This window comes from Chelonia mydas, chromosome 23, assembly GCF_015237465.2.
Source record: "Chelonia mydas isolate rCheMyd1 chromosome 23, rCheMyd1.pri.v2, whole genome shotgun sequence".
NCBI classification, from domain to species: domain Eukaryota; kingdom Metazoa; phylum Chordata; order Testudines; family Cheloniidae; genus Chelonia; species Chelonia mydas.
The window spans coordinates 9,163,696-9,180,218 of NC_051263.2; the positions used below are offsets into that span (position 1 = coordinate 9,163,696).

The window sequence follows — 16,523 nt, forward strand, 5'->3', positions numbered from 1 at the left end:
GTAACGGGAACAAGGAGGAGGAACTGGCCCGGGCCAGGCAGCTGGAGCCAGGAACTAGGGGTGGTAACGGGAGCAAGGAGGAGGAACTGGCCCGGGCCAGGCAGCAGGAGCCAGGAACTAGGGGTGGTAACGGGAGCAAGGAGGAGGAACTGGCCCGGGCCAGGCAGGAGGAGCCAGGAACTAGGGGTGGTAACAGGAGCAAGGAGGAGGAACTGGCCCGGGCCAGGCAGCTGGAGTCAGGAACTAGGGGTGGTAACGGGAGCAAGGAGGAGGAACTGGCCCGGGCCAGGCAGCTGGAGTCAGGAACTAGGGGTGCTAACGGGAACGAGGAGGAGGAACTGGCCCGGGCCAGGCAGCAGGAGCCAGGAACTAGGGGTGGTAACGGGAACAAGGAGGAGGAACTGGCCCGGCCAGGCAGCAGGAGCCAGGAACTAGGGGTGGTAACGGGAACAAGGAGGAGGAACTGGCCCGGGCCAGGCAGCAGGAGCCAGGAACTAGGGGTGGTAACAGGAGCAAGGAGGAGGAACTGGCCCGGGCCAGGCAGCAGGAGCCAGGAACAAGGGGTGGTAACGGGAGCAAGGAGGAGGAACTGGCCCGGGCCAGGCAGCAGGAGCCAGGAACTAGGGGTGGTAACGGGAACAAGGAGGAGGAACTGGCCCGGGCCAAGCAGCAGGAGCCAGGAACTAGGGGTGGTAACGGGAACAAGGAGGAGGAACTGGCCCGGGCCAGGCAGCAGGAGCCAGGAACAAGGGGTGGTAACGGGAACGAGGAGGAGGAACTGGCCCGGGCCAGGCAGCAGGAGCCAGGAACTAGGGGTGGTAACGGGAACAAGGAGGAGGAACTGGCCCGGGCCAGGCAGCTGGAGCCAGGAACTAGGGGTGGTAACAGGAGCAAGGAGGAGGAACTGGCCCGGGCCAGGCAGCAGGAGCCAGGAACAAGGGGTGGTAACGGGAGCAAGGAGGAGGAACTGGCCCGGGCCAGGCAGCAGGAGCCAGGAACTAGGGGTGGTAACGGGAACAAGGAGGAGGAACTGGCCCGGGCCAGGCAGCAGGAGCCAGGAACTAGGGGTGGTAACGGGAACAAGGAGGAGGAACTGGCCCGACCAGGCAGCAGGAGCCAGGAACTAGGGGTGCTAACGGGAACAAGGAGGAGGAACTGGCCCGGGCCAGGCAGCAGGAGCCAGGAACTAGGGGTGGTAACGGGAACAAGGAGGAGGAACTGGCCCGGGCCAGGCAGCAGGAGCCAGGAACTAGGGGTGGTAACGGGAACAAGGAGGAGGAACTGGCCCGACCAGGCAGCAGGAGCCAGGAACTAGGGGTGGTAACGGGAACAAGGAGGAGGAACTGGCCCAGGCCAGGCAGCAGGAGCCAGGAACAAGGGGCGGTAACGGGAGCAAGGAGGAGGAACTGGCCCGGGCCAGGCAGCAGGAGCCAGGAACAAGGGGTGGTAACAGGAGCAAGGAGGAGGAACTGGCCCGGGCCAGGCAGCAGGAGCCAGGAACTAGGGGTGGTAACGGGAGCAAGGAGGAGGAACTGGCCCGGGCCAGGCAGCAGGAGCCAGGAACAAGGGGCGGTAACGGGAGCAAGGAGGAGGAACTGGCCCGGGCCAGGCAGCAGGAGCCAGGAACAAGGGGTGGTAACGGGAGCAAGGAGGAGGAACTGGCCCGGGCCAGGCAGCAGGAGCCAGGAACTAGGGGTGCTAACGGGAACAAGGAGGAAGAACTGGCCCGGGCCAAGCAGCAGGAGCCAGGAACAAGGGGCGGTAATGGGAGCAATGAGGAGGAACTGGCCCGGGCCAAGCAGCAGGAGCCAGGAACAAGGGGCGGTAACGGGAGCAATGAGGAGGAACTGGCCCGGGCCAGGCAGCAGGAGCCAGGAACAAGGGGCGGTAACGGGAGCAAGGAGGAAGAACTGGCCCGGGCCAGGCAGCAGGAGCCAGGAACAAGGGGCGGTAACGGGAGCAAGGAGGAAGAACTGGCCCGGGCCAGGCAGCAGGAGCCAGGAACAAGGGGTGGTAACGGGAACGAGGAAGAGGAACTGGCCCGGGCCAAGCAGCAGGAGCCAGGAACTAGGGGTGGTAACGGGAACAAGGAGGAGGAACTGGCCCGGGCCAGGCAGCAGGAGCCAGGAACTAGGGGTGGTAACGGGAGCAAGGAGGAGGAACTGGCCCGGGCCAGGCAGCAGGAGCCAGGAACTAGGGGTGCTAACGGGAACGAGGAAGAGGAACTGGCCCGGGCCAAGCAGCAGGAGCCAGGAACTAGGGGTGGTAACGGGAACAAGGAGGAGGAACTGGCCCGGGCCAAGCAGCAGGAGCCAGGAACTAGGGGTGGTAACGGGAACAAGGAGGAGGAACTGGCCCGGGCCAGGCAGCAGGAGCCAGGAACAAGGGGTGGTAACGGGAGCAAGGAGGAGGAACTGGCCCGGGCCAGGCAGCAGGAGCCAGGAACTAGGGGTGGTAACGGGAGCAAGGAGGAGGAAGTGGCCCGGGCCAGGCAGCAGGAGCCAGGAACTAGGGGTGGTAACGGGAACAAGGAGGAGGAACTGGCCCGGGCCAGGCAGCAGGAGCCAGGAACAAGGGGTGGTAACGGGAGCAAGGAGGAGGAACTGGCCCGGGCCAGGCAGCAGGAGCCAGGAACAAGGGGTGGTAACGGGAACAAGGAGGAGGAACTGGCCCGGCCAGGCAGCAGGAGCCAGGAACAAGGGGTGGTAACGGGAGCAAGGAGGAGGAACTGGCCCGGGCCAGGCAGCAGGAGCCAGGAACTAGGGGTGGTAACGGGAGCAAGGAGGAGGAACTGGCCCGGGCCAGGCAGCAGGAGCCAGGAACTAGGGGTGGTAACGGGAGCAAGGAGGAGGAACTGGCCCGGGCCAGGCAGCTGGAGCCAGGAACAAGGGGCGGTAACGGGAACAAGGAGGAGGAACTGGCCCGGGCCAGGCAGCAGGAGCCAGGAACAAGGGGTGGTAACGGGAACAAGGAGGAGGAACTGGCCCGGCCAGGCAGCAGGAGCCAGGAACAAGGGGTGGTAACGGGAGCAAGGAGGAGGAACTGGCCCGGGCCAGGCAGCAGGAGCCAGGAACAAGGGGCGGTAACGGGAGCAAGGAGGAGGAACTGGCCCGGGCCAAGCAGCAGGAGCCAGGAACTAGGGGTGGTAACGGGAACAAGGAGGAGGAACTGGCCCGGCCAGGCAGCAGGAGCCAGGAACAAGGGGTGGTAACGGGAACAAGGAGGAGGAACTGGCCCGGGCCAGGCAGCAGGAGCCAGGAACTAGGGGTGGTAACGGGAACAAGGAGGAGGAACTGGCCCGGGCCAGGCAGCTGGAGCCAGGAACTAGGGGTGGTAACGGGAGCAAGGAGGAGGAACTGGCCCAGGCCAGGCAGCAGGAGCCAGGAACAAGGGGTGGTAACGGGAACAAGGAGGAGGAACTGGCCCGGGCCAGGCAGCAGGAGCCAGGAACTAGGGGTGCTAACGGGGACAAGGAGGAGGAACTGGCCCGGGCCAGGCAGCAGGAGCCAGGAACTAGGGGTGGTAACGGGAGCAAGGAGGAGGAACTGGCCCGGGCCAGGCAGCTGGAGCCAGGAACAAGGGGCGGTAACGGGAACAAGGAGGAGGAACTGGCCCGGCCAGGCAGCAGGAGCCAGGAACAAGGGGCGGTAACGGGAACAAGGAGGAGGAACTGGCCCGGGCCAGGCAGCTGGAGCCAGGAACTAGGGGTGGTAACGGGAGCAAGGAGGAGGAACTGGCCCGGGCCAGGCAGCTGGAGCCAGGAACTAGGGGTGGTAACGGGAGCAAGGAGGAGGAATCGTGTGAGGTGGCAGGAATCTGGTCCCTGGGGTCTGGCCAGCAGCAGCCTTAGCAAGAAGTTGCTCAGACAAAGGGTAGGATGGGAACAGGGAGCTTTACAGCTGGAGGTGTCCAATCAGCAGTCTGCTTCTCGTCACCTGCTCGTGGTGGGTGGGCCTCTGCTGGTGGCCCATTAGCTACAATTCCCGCATCTCCCGGTGATGTGACAGGTCAGGCTGTAGTTCAGCAAACTCGTGGATCTGGGCTTGAGGCCTGTAGTGCATGGGAGATGCCTAATTCTTTCCCATTTCCTGCATAAACAGCTCAGCCAACTTTGCCGAGCTTGTCTCTCAGCTGCCCTGATTCACCCCAGAAGCGGGAGCATGTCAGTGGTGGGGAGTGAGCCCGTGATGGGTATTCACTGTGTGGACCCGTACGTGGGAAGCACTACATTCTCCAGTGTCACTAGTGATCCGATGCACAGGAAACTCCCTGAGTGTTTATCCCCTTGGGGTGTTTGCAGACTCTGGCATTTCAGAAGTGGCTCAGCTCCGACTGGTGAACGGCCCGAGTCGCTGCGCTGGGAGAGTCGAGGTGCTTCACAACGAGCAGTGGGGAACCGTGTGTGATGACGGCTGGGATTTAACCGAGGCCAGAGTCGTGTGCAGGCAGCTGGGCTGTGGGACAGCGTTATCAGCCCCACGCGGGTCTCGGTTTCGACAGGGAACTAATCGTATCTGGCTGGATGAGGTTAACTGCACAGGGACAGAAGCTGCCCTCTCCGAATGCAAGGCTCGGCCTTGGGGAGAGCATAACTGTAACCACGTGGAAGATGCCAGTGTTGTGTGCTCAGGTAAGCCTCATCTCTTCTGTCACGGTGGGTGCTGCAGGGAGTGGATTAGGAAGCTTTCAGCCCAGCCCCTGGTTCCCGATCTGAGTTCCCGTGCCCCAGCGCAGCGCTATGGGCCTGTACTGAAGGGAGCAGGCTGGGAACACAGGAGGGGGTGCTCTCCCCTAGCAGTCTGGGCTGACCCCAGTCCTCCCGCTGGCTGACAAAAGGTCTGTGCTGCAGCGTATGGGGCTCTCGCCTCACAGTCAGCGACGCTCACAGTTCCCCAGAGCGGCGCTAGGGGGCGTGAGCTGCAGAGGGTGGAGTGTGGGGCACAGTGAGAGGCCCTCTCCCCGCTCTGATCGCTCTGATCCCCCGCCCTCCCTGGCACAATGGGGCGCTGGATAAGCATGGATCCCAGCTGTGGGACTTGGTGTCAAACAGAGCTTGCAGTCGCTCCTGGGGACTAGAAACCCAGGGTCACTTTGACAAGAGTTGGGCTCCTAACTCAGCCAGGCTGGACAATTTGCACCACAAACAATTAGCCCTGAACCTGTAACGTCCCCCCCAGCTCTGACTGGACAAACATTTCCCCCAACTTCCTGTCTGCACAGTCACCATATTTCTGTGCCCTGACTCTCAGCTGCCCTGTCCCACCCCGAAGTGGCAGCATGTCAGCGGTGGGGACTGAGCCCTTGGCATGGAGGGGCTGTGTGAGGAGGCCAGTCACATCCATCCGTGGTAGGCGATACAGTCATCAGCATCACTTGTGATCAGATGCACAGGAATCTCCTTGAGTATTTATTGCATTTGCAGAGTCGGTCATTCCAGACCCAGGTCCTCTCCAACTGGTGAATGGCCCCAATCGCTGCGCTGGGAGAGTCGAGGTGCTTCACAACCATCAGTGGGGAACCGTGTGTGATGACGGCTGGGATTTAACTGATGCTGGAGTCGTGTGCAGGCAGCTGGGCTGTGGGACGGCGTTATCAGCCCCAGGGCGGGCTCACTTTGAGAGAGGATATGACCGTATCTGGCTGGATGAGGTTAACTGCACAGGGACAGAAGCTGCCCTCACCGAATGCAGGGCTAGGCCTTGGGGAAAGAGTAACTGTCACCACGGAGAAGATGCCAGTGTTGTGTGCTCAGGTAACCCTCCTCTGTCACGTCACTGGGGTGCTGCCTGGAACAGGCTGGGAAGCTTTCAGCACAGTCCCTTCTTTCCTGTCTGAGCCAGTGCTGACCCTAGTGTCTCAGCGAGGTGCTGGGGGGCTGTGCTGCAGGGTGTGCTGTGTCCCTGTGAGACATACACCGCTCCCTGGGCCAGGAAACAGGCGCCAGGAGCAAGGGACGGTAACAGGAGCAAGGAACAGGAACTGGGTGAGGAAGGAGAAGTCAGGAACAAGGATAAGGAACTGGGGCAGGTCCCAGGGATCTGGCCAGCAGCCGCCTAGCAACGGGTTGTTCAGATAAGGGGTAAGATGGGAACAGGAATCTTTATACCTGGAGATGTCTAATCAACAGTCTGCAGCTAGTTACCTGACCATGGTAAGTCAGCAGGTGTGGCCTCTGCTGGTGGGCCATTGGCTGCAGTGACGCATTATGCTCTAGTTGGGCAATCTCACAGGCCTAATTTTCAAACCTGCAGTAACTAAGAAAGACATAATTCTTCCCCACTTCCTGCCTAAACTACTGGGCCAGCTTTCCGTAAACTCTCTCATCTGCCCTGTTCCACCCCAGAGGTGGTAGCATGTCTGTGGTGGGGAGTGAGCCCTTGATGGTCAGTCGCTGTGTGCTTATGCTGTTTAGACCCATCAGTGGGAGGCGCTGCATTCCCCAGCATTGCTAATGTTAAGATGCACAGGAATCTCTCTGACTACACCCTTGGGATGTTTGCAGACTCAGCCCTTCCACACCTGGCTGAAGTGCGACTGCTGGACAGCCCAAGTCGCTGTGCTGGGAGAGTCGAGGTGTTTCACAACCAGCAGTGGGGAACAGTGTGTGATGACGGCTGGAACATAACCGGTGCCGGTGTCGTGTGCAGGCAGCTGGGCTGTGGGACGGCGTTATCAGCCCCAGGGAGGGCTCAGTTTGGACAAGGATCTGGGCCAATTTGGCTGGCTGAGGTTAACTGCGCAGGGTCAGAAGCTGCCCTCTCCGAATGCAGGACTAAGTCTTGGGGAGACCATAACTGTCACCACAGAGAAGATGCCAGTGTTGTGTGCTCAGGTAACCCTCCTTTGTCATGCCCCTGTAAGTGCTGCGAGAAGCAGTTCGGGGACTCACTGGGGCGCTCTCCCCTCACAGTGAGTTCTGACCCTGATGCAAAATGCTGGGCTGGGGCTCAGCGGAGGCTGCTTTCCCTGCAGACTCCTGCGTTACCACAAAGCCCCAGGTCGTGTCTAAGGGCCTTGCTGCAGGGAGCAGTTTGGAGATGACAGGAGGGGGCTGCTCTCTCTCTGAGTCAGTGCGTGGTGCTAGGGCACCGTGCTGCAGGCTGAGGTGTATACATCGCTGTGAGTGTCCCTCTCCCATGTCTGCTCACTCTGATCCCCCCACCCAGCTCCAGCCCTATGGGCGCTCTGTGACCAGTGAGTTCTCATCAGACTCACTTGCTGTCTTATTCTGATGAGATGAGAGGTTTGGTTGCCTAAAGGAAGAGCCCTGATGTGCTCTGCTTAGACATCTGCCATTTTTGTATGCAGTGTAGTTGCAGTCATGTTGGTCCCAGGATACAAGAGAGACAAGGTGGGTGAGGAAATGTCTTTTGCTGGCTCAACTTCTCTTGGTGAGAGAGACAAGCTTTCGAGCCACACAGAGCCCAGACCTGAAGAGTAAGCTCCAAAGCTTGTCTCTCTCACCAACAGAAGCTGGTCCAATAAAAGACATTACCTCACTCACCTCATCTCTCTAGATCGGGGTGGACAAACTTTTTGGCCCGAGGGCCACAGCTGGGTGGGGAAATTGCATGCATGGCCATGAATGTAGGGCTGGGGTGGGGGTTGGGGTGCGGGAGGGAGTGCAGGGTGTGGGAGGGGTGCGGCGTGCAGGAAGGGGCTCAGGGCAAGGGGTTGGGGTGGATGAGGGATGCGGGGTGTAAGAGGGGGCTCAGGGCAGGGGGTTGGGGTGAGGGGAGCGGTGCAGAGTATGGGAGGGGGCTCAGGGCAGGGGGTGGGGGGTTGGGGTGCAGGAGCGGTGTGGGGTGTGGCCGCAGGCTCAGGGCAGGGGGTTGGGGTGTGGGATGCAGGAGGGGTTTGGGGTGCGGGCTCTGGCCCAGGCCGCTTACCTGGAGCAGCTCCAGGGTGGCAGTGGTGCGGAACCAGTAAGGCAGGCTCCCTGCCTGCCCTGGCCCTGCGCCACTCTCGGGAATGGGGAACTGCAGCCAATGGGAGCTTGGGGTGTGGAACCCAAGGGTGAGGGCTGTGCACGGAGTCCTCTGCCACCCTCCCCCCACCCAGGGGCTGCAGGGACGTGGTGCTGGCTGCTTCCGGGAGCAGCGCGGCACCCACAGCGCCACAGGGGTGGCAATCCCGCAGGCTGGATCCGAAGCCCTGAGGGGCCAGATCTGGCCCACGGGCCGTAGTTTGCCCACTCCTGCTCTAGATTCCTGTAAGGCTTTTGACTTGGCACTGCACGAGAACGATGCAAAATCGACATTGTACATGATAAATCAATTAAAAACTGGCCAACTTCCTGGTCTCAAAATGTAATTGTGAATGGGGAATCATCATCGAGCAAATGTGTTTGACTGGGGTCCTGAGGGATCACTTCTTGGCTCTACACTATTTAACAATTTTATCAAGGGACTAGAGAAAAACATAAAAACATCACTAAGAAAGTTTGCAGATGACACAAAATTTGGGAGACTGGTAAATAGTGAAGAGGACAGGTCCCTGACACAGAGTGATCTAAATCACTAGGTAAGCTGGGTGCAAGCAAACAAGATGCCTTTTAACATGACCGAATGTAAAATTATACATCTAGAAACACAGAATGCAGGCTGTACTTACAGGAGGGGGGACTCTCTCCTGGGAAGCCCTAACTCTGAGAAAGATTTGGGAGTGGGTGGTGGATAATCAGCTGAACAGGAGCTCCCAGTATGACTCTGTGACCAAAATGGCTAGTGCAATCCTGGGATGCACTTACAGGGGAATCTCGAGTAGCTGTATAGAGGTTATTTTACCTCTGTAGTTGGTGCTGGTGCAACCACTGCGGGAATCTTGTGTCCAGTTCTCTTGCCCACAATTCAAGAAGGATGCTGATAAATTTAAGAAGGTTCAGAGAAGAACCATGAGAATGATCAAAGGATTAGAAAACCTGCTTTGTGGTGACAGACGCAAGGAGCGCAATCTGTTTAGATTAACAAAGAGAAGGTGAAGGGACCGCTTGATCACAGTCTATAATTACCATCATGGGGAACAGAAATGTGATAATAAAGGACTCTTCAATCTTACAGGCAAGTGATTAATAAGATCCGATGGCTGGAAGTTGAAGAGAGACAAATTTAGATTACAAATAAAGTATAAATTTGTAACGATGAGGATTATTAATTGTTGGAACATCTTACCAAGGGCTGTGGGGGATCCTCCCTCCCTGGTAATTTTTAAATCAAGATTGGCTGTTTCTCAAAGATCTGCCTGAGGAATTACTCCAGGGCAGGTCTCTGGCCTGTGCTACACAGGAGGTCAGACTAGGTGGTCACAGTGGGCACTTTGGGTCTTGGGATGTATGAATCCCGCTGATCAGATTCAGTGTCAGATGGAGCCTGCAGCCATTCACAAGGAGTAGGGACCCTGGGATACTTTGTCAAGCATCAGGCTCTTAACCCCATTGCCCCGGCCAATTAGCATCTTAGCTGATGAGCCATGAACCTTTAATATTTGGCACCATGGTGACTAGATGCAGAATTCTTCCCCATGTCCTCCCTAAATGACTGGGCCAGATTTCTCTCTCCTGTTTCTCAGCTGCACCCTAGTGGTGGCTGCATATCTGTGGTGGGGAGTGAGACCCTGATAGGTGGTAGCTGTGTGTGGAGGCTGTTCAGACCCACCAGTGGGAGGCTCTACGTTCCTCAGCATCACTACTGATCAGATGCACAGGAACCTCCCTGAGTGTTTATTCCATTGGGGTGTTTGCAGACTCCGATATCTCAGAAGTGGCTCAGCTCCGACTGGTGAACGGCCCGAGTCGCTGCGCTGGGAGAGTCGAGGTGCTTCACAACGAGCAGTGGGGAACCGTGTGTGATGACAGCTGGGATTTAACTGAGGCCAGAGTGGTGTGCAGGCAGCTGGGCTGTGGGACGGCGTTATCAGCCCCAGGAAGGGCTCAATTTGGGCGAGGATCTGACCGTATATGGCTGGACGATGTTCAGTGCAAAGGGACAGAAACTGGCCTTTCCGAATGCAGAGCTCGGCCTTGGGGAGACAATAACTGTCACCACGGAGAAGATGCTGGTGTTGTTTGCACAGGTAATCCTCATTTCACAGTGCGTGTTGCAGGGAGCAGGGTGGGAAGCTCATTACAGGGCATTGTCCCCTCACAGCCATTACTAACCCCAGCATGGTGCTTGAGGCCTGTGCTACAGGGAGCTATATGGTGGTTCCAGTAGGGGACACTCTCCTCTCACACGCTGTGGTGACCCTAATTCCCCTCTACGGATCTATAGGCCTGTGTTGCAGGGAGCGACATGGGGCTCAGTAGGGGGTGCTCTCCCCGTGAAGTCGGTGCTGGCCCCTGTGCCCCAGTGCAGTGACAAGGGACCTGTGCTGCAGGGAGGAGGCCTGGGTGTCAGTAGGGGGCGCTCTCCCCTTGCAGTTGTGCTTGCCCTAATGCCCCAGTGCAGTGCCATGGGCCCCTAGCATGAGGAAGCCTTGTCTGTGCCCGCTGGGGGGCAGCTCCCCAACTCCCTCAGCCATAGGCCACACAAGCTGTGCCCTCTAGGCGTTGAGGCATGGCCTCTCTCCAGGTTGGCAATAGGCACACTCCAGCCCCCAGCCCTCCGAGTGTCCCCCTACAGCTCCCAGCTCCTGTCCCATTGGGCATTCACAGCAGTCACAGATCCGCTGCTCCCAAAGGAACAGGGCCCCCAGCTGACCAGCTCCACCTCCCATCTCTTCCCCAATCAATGCACAGCCCTAGTTCACTTCATAGTGACAAGGACAAGTGATTTCACAGAGAGTAGAAATTCGAGGAGTAGCAAGGAGAAGGGTTGGAAAGAAATGATTCCATGGCCAATAAAATCATACCACCTTGACTAGTGCCTAGACTCACTGAACGAGATACTTTTCTGTCTGGTAGAGCAACACTCACCCCACAGTCCTTCCAGCGTTTTACTCCAGGCTTGGCTGTGATCTCCTGTTCCTGGGACAAACACTGTCAGCCACCTCCTGGGTGAAAGGGAGCTCTTGTCCCCTCTCCTCTTTCTTTGTAGGTACAGACCATTGTCTCTTCCCAGAGGAGGTCTCTCTTCGGAGACTTGTGCTGAGGGTCCTTGGTCTTTGCAAATTCTCAGGCCCTCACTGGGCCCAGACAGTGAATATAGCCCGTCTCCACGGCTGTGCTTTGTTCTGTGTGCTCATTGACTCAGCCGAAGGGATTGCCATGGCGAAGATGACAAGCTTCACTTCAGCACTTCTGCAGCCTCATATTCCACATTTTACATCTCTCTTCAGCTATGTCCCATACAAACATCTTGCCCCCATTAGGGTGACGAGTGTGCTGCTGGCTCTTGGCAGAGACCTCACATGCCACCTTTGGTGAGCTATTGTGCATATATCTCACCCAGGGGACCCCCGTATAACTCTAGGCATCCCTATGCCCTCTGCCAGTTGGCATCTAGTTATCCCTGGGCCAGACCCCTCTGCAGCACAATGCGGGGCTGGGTAACTATAGCTTCCACTGGTTAGATTTGGTGTCAATGGAGCCTGCAGCCGCTCACTCAGACTAAAAATCCAGGGCCAATTTCTCAAGAACCAATTTCTATAATCACTGTGTTCCGAAGGATTTGCATCTCAGGAAATTAGCCCAGAACCTGTAACTTCCCCAACAGCTGGATATAGGACACTTCCTGTCCTACACAGCCTAAATATTTCCCTGTCCTGTTTCTCAGCTGCTTTGTCCTACCCCAGAAGCGGCTGCCTGTCAGTGGCGGGAGTCTTCTTCTTTTGCATATTTCACAAGTCAATATCTATGTAACCCTTCTGCCAGGTGGAGTCGGCAGCGACCAGGGCTGAATTCAATATCTAGGGGTTCCTTTTCAGCAATACCACAGAACTGGCTTGAGTTCCCATCCAGTAGCCTGGGACAATTACACACCACCCCCTGGGTGCCTCTATGAGGCAAAGCTTCCCCGCTCGCAGGCACAGAGTCTCAGTGCAGAAAAGAAACTTTTTAATAAAAGGAGAGAAGTAACCGAGCATTAACTTGAGAAAACGCCGGAAATAGGTTTAATCATGACCAAACCACCTATCCCAGAGTACATCGGACAGTGTCTTGCCTCAGGTTCTTTAGTCCAGCAACCAAAAGTTCCTTTAACATGCCCCTCCCTTCTCTCTCCACCACACCCCACTCACAGTGGTTGTCCTTAGTTAGTGAAGATGCAGAGGTGCACCTGTGTGAGTTCAGCTCCCACCATGGGGGTGGGGAGGAGAGGGCCTGGCTCGCTGTGCTGTCTGGGTGCTTGCTCTGGTGGCAGCTGCCCTGCCAGCCACTCACCACTCTGCTCGCCCTCACCGCCTGCTGCCCCCAGCCTCTCTACTGTGACCTCTGCAGGTCTAGCTCTTGAGTCTCCACCCAGCGACTGTCAGCTCTTAGTGGAGAGACCTCGGTGCTGAAGCAGGCTGAGCAGAAACACTGTCTCATAGCAGGTGATTTCAGCTCTAGTGATCATTTAAACCAAAAAGACTCCTAATGGAGCCTTAATTAGCTCTACCTTTGAAGGGGGAGGGAGGGTAGCAGATTGAACCATGCCTAGACCTCTTACACAGAGCCCTCAGCAGGAAAAACCATCTTCACTCCCTCTCACTCTTGATAGGGGTCTGGTGTCTGAGCCCCCTGGTTAGTGAGTTCAGTTCAGTTGTGGGTGACCCCCTCAGTCAGGGCAAGCTAAGCACAGTTGTGCTGCCCTTTACTCACATAATCAGGGTAACAACATTTCATTGCGCCTGTATTCAGTACTACAGTGATTTGTAACCCAACACCAGCCAACACAGCTCTCTCTACTGGATACCTAGGCAGAGTGGGTGTGTTCATGTAAATACCATCTGGTCCTGAACCCTTTTCCCCTCCCCAGCTCATCACTAGCTGTCAGGGGATAGCTCATTCCAACCTTGCTTACCTCTAGCTTAGGGATCGGCAACCTTTGGTACGCGGCCCATCAGGGAAAGCCGCTGGTGGGCCGGGCTGGTTTGTTTACTGCAGTATCTGCAGGTTTGGCCAATTGCAGCTCCCACTGGCCGCAGTTTGCCGTTCCAGGCCAATGGGGGCTGTGGGAAGTGGCAGCCAGCACATCCCTCGGCCTGTGCCGCTTCCCATAGCCCCCATTGGCCTGGAACGGCGAACCGCGGCCAGTGGGAGCTGCGATCGGCCGAATCTGCAGACGCTGCAGGTAAACACACCATCCTGGCCCACCAGCGGATTTCTCTGACGGGCCGCGTGCCAAAGGTTGCCGATCCCTGCTCTAGCTTGTTCAGCCGTCTGACTGTGCATCCTCAAGGTCCAGTCTTCTAACGGGGCTCTCCTCCATCACGTGTGACCATCTGTATTGCTGCCCCACCTCTTGTTTCATTAACCTTTGCTCTCTCTCGTCCTCCCACTCTGTTCCCTGGTCACTCCTTACTGTTCTTTTTACAGCTTCTGCCACTATTAAAAAAAGCTACCTATCACTTACCAGAACAATTTACCTTTCCCCTGCTCTATGCAAACCTTAATTTTAAAACAACACCTTTATGAAATGGTGGGTAGCTATTATCCATGCTTAACAGAAGAAGGAACCCAAACACAGAGGATTGCCCCAGATCACTTTGTGAGCCCATGGAACAGCCTGGGCTAGAACCCAGGCACTTCTACTTGTTGTATTATTATTTCTAATTTGAATTCCAGTCGCTCTTTGAAGATGTAATGACTGCTTGAGAAGATCAGGCTAAGCCAAAACTCTGCATTGCAGCAGTCCCTCTGGCCAGTCCTGTCAGGGGCCCGTGAAGCCTAGTCAAGGATATGTGTCCCAGGTTGCAAATAGGAAGATAGAAGTTAGGGCTTCTGAAATTCATCAGCAAGCCAGTCTCTGTACCCCAGAGTTGCTGCCCCTCTGTGAGGACACAGCTTCTCAGCCCAGCTCCGCCGTCATTCATCTGAGGCTGGTCCTGGGCTGGCAGCACTAGACATGAGTGCAGCAATAGCTGCCACAAAACGATGTTGCCAAGTCAGTCGTGGCAAGTCAGGAGGAATCGCAGGGGCAGGTGTTTGCTTCAGGAGGGGGCCGATCTGCTTGGAGGAAGTGTGCATTGCCTCTGCACTGGGCGCAACCCTTGTCAGCCTGGAGCGCAGCAGGTTGCTGCCAGCCGTCACTGCGCTCCAGTCAGTTCTCACGGGGGATCATAGAATCATAGAATATCAGGGTTGGAAGGGACCTCAGGCGGTATCTAGTCCAACCCCCTGCTCAAAGCAGGACCAATCCCCACCTAATCATCCCAGCCAGGGCTTTGTCAAGCCTGACCTTAAAAACCTCAAAGGAAGGAGATTCCACCACCTCCCTAGGTAACGCATTCCAGTGTTTCACCTCCCTCCTAGTGAAAAAGTTTTTCCTAATATCTAACCTAGACCTCCCCCACTGCAACTTGAGACCATTATTCCTCATTCTGTCATCTACTACCATTGAGAACAGTCTAGATCCACCCTCTTTGGAACCCCAAATGGCTCTGCAATCACATCCGCAAACTCCTTTAGCATTCTTGGATGCAGCACATCTGGCCCCATGGACTTGTGCTTGTCCAGCTTTTCTAAATAGTCCTGAACCACTTCTTTCTCCACAGAGGGCTGGTCACCTCCTCCCCATGCTGTGCTGCCCAGTGCAGTAGTCTGGGAGCTGACCTTGTTCGTGAGGACAGAGGGAAAAAAAGCATTGAGTACATTAGCTTTTTCCACATCCTCTGCCTCCCCCGTTCAGTAAGGGACCCACACTTTCCCTGATCTTCTTGTTGCTAACATACCTATGGAAACCCTTCTTGTTACTCTTAACATCTCTTGCTAGCTGCAACTCCAATTGTGATTTGGCCTTCCTGATTTCACTCCTGCATGCCTGAGCAATATTTTTGTACTCCTCCCTGGTCATTTGTCCAATCTTCCCCTTCTTGTAAGCTTCTTTTTTGTGTTTAAGATCAGCAAGGATTTCACTGTTAAGCCAAGCAGGTCGCCTGCCATATTTAATATTCTTTTTACACATTGGGATGGTTTGTTCCTGGACTCTGGGTGATGTTTTCAGGGAGCTATGGAGCCAACACATGTAAATTCGATGCTGATGTCAGGCTAAGGCAACCACTAAAGACACGGGTGACTGTGTTCATCTCCCAATCACCAAGATGCTTATGACAGCATCTGCCCTGCAGCACTGCACAGTATCCCACTGGAGGGAATACCAGCCCCAGGAGTGAGGGTGTAAATCTGCTCCCCAGGAGGTTCCTGCCAGTAGTGTGGGGGGTGATCTTTTTCATTAAGTGCTCTAGTGGGAGCAGTAGGTCAGACTGCAGTCCAGTCTGCCTAACTAGGTGAGAGCTGGCTGGAAGGGGAGTGGACAAACTTCAACATTGCCCAAGTGATTATCCTGGTCAGTGGTGGGGAGCCCTTGACAGGCAGTGGTTGTGTGCAGAGACCGGTCAGATCCATTGGCAGGAGGCACTACATTCCCCAGCGACACGAGAGATCAGATGCCCAGGAACCTCCCTGAGTGTTTATTCCCTTGGGTGTTTGCAGACTCTGGCATCTCAGAAGTGACTCAGCTGCGATTGGTGAATGGTTCGAGTCGCTGCGCTGGGAGAGTCGAGGTGTTTCATAACAAGAAGTGGGGAACCGTGTGTAATGACAGCTGGGACCTACAGGATGCTGGAGTTGTGTGCAGGCAGCTGGGCTGTGGGACGGCGTTATCAGCCCCCGCCGGGGCTCACTTTGGGCAAGGATCTGACCATATCTGGCTGGATAATGTCAGCTGCACAGGGACAGAAGCTGCCCTCTCCCAATGCAGAACTAGGCCTTGGGGAGACAGTAACTGTACCCACGAAGAAGATGCCAGTGTTGTGTGCTCAGGTAACCCTCCTCCATCACTTCACTGTGGGTGGTGCAGGGATTGGGCTGGGAAGCTTTCAGCACAGACCCAGCTCTCCTGTCTGAGTCAGCGCTGACCCCAGTGCCCCAGCATGGTGCTAAGGGCCTGTACTGCAGGGAGCCCGTTGAGGGCCACAGGAAATGTCGCTCTTCCAATGTTGTCAGCACTGACCCCATTTTCCCCACACAGTTCTACATGCCTGCGCTCCAGGGAGCGGGAAGGGGGCTCAGTAGGGGGCGCTCTGCCCTCGCAGTCAGTGCTGAGCCCAGTGTCCCAGCACAGCACTTACGGCCTGCGCTGCAGGGAGCAGTACGTGCGCCTCAGTGAGAGACCCTCCCCGTCGCTGATCGCTCTGATCCACCTGCCCCGCTACAGCACAATGGGCGCTCGGTAACTGTGGATCCCTTTTGCAGGATTTGGTGTCCAATGGCGCCTGCAGCCACTCAGGGGCCCCTTTTTAAAGTGTAGGGTTCCTACCACCGTCACTCCGGGTGATTTCCATCTCAACTAATTTGCCTGAACCTGTAACGCCCCGCACAGCTGTGACTGGAGACTGGGTTCTTCCTCACTTCCTCTCCTACACAGCCCATGAGTTTCTGTGCTCTG

General features: G+C 56.6%; 1 protein-coding gene and 1 long non-coding RNA gene across 3 annotated transcripts in view; one reads left to right on the plus strand and one right to left on the minus strand.

Moving 5' to 3' along the window:
• The window catches only part of LOC119564357, an 88,211-nt gene that overhangs the window by 35,281 nt on the left and 36,407 nt on the right, over positions 1-16,523 (minus strand). The window lies entirely within an intron of this gene.
• LOC102946828 (deleted in malignant brain tumors 1 protein) overlaps positions 1-16,523 on the plus strand; it is a 62,855-nt gene that overhangs the window by 20,492 nt on the left and 25,840 nt on the right. The window contains exons 4-8 of the mRNA XM_043534839.1: positions 4,301-4,630; positions 5,423-5,752; positions 6,503-6,832; positions 9,742-10,071; positions 15,569-15,898. Of these exons, the coding sequence (XP_043390774.1) occupies positions 4,301-4,630; positions 5,423-5,752; positions 6,503-6,832; positions 9,742-10,071; positions 15,569-15,898 (1,650 nt within the window). The remainder of the gene's footprint in view (positions 1-4,300; positions 4,631-5,422; positions 5,753-6,502; positions 6,833-9,741; positions 10,072-15,568; positions 15,899-16,523) is intronic.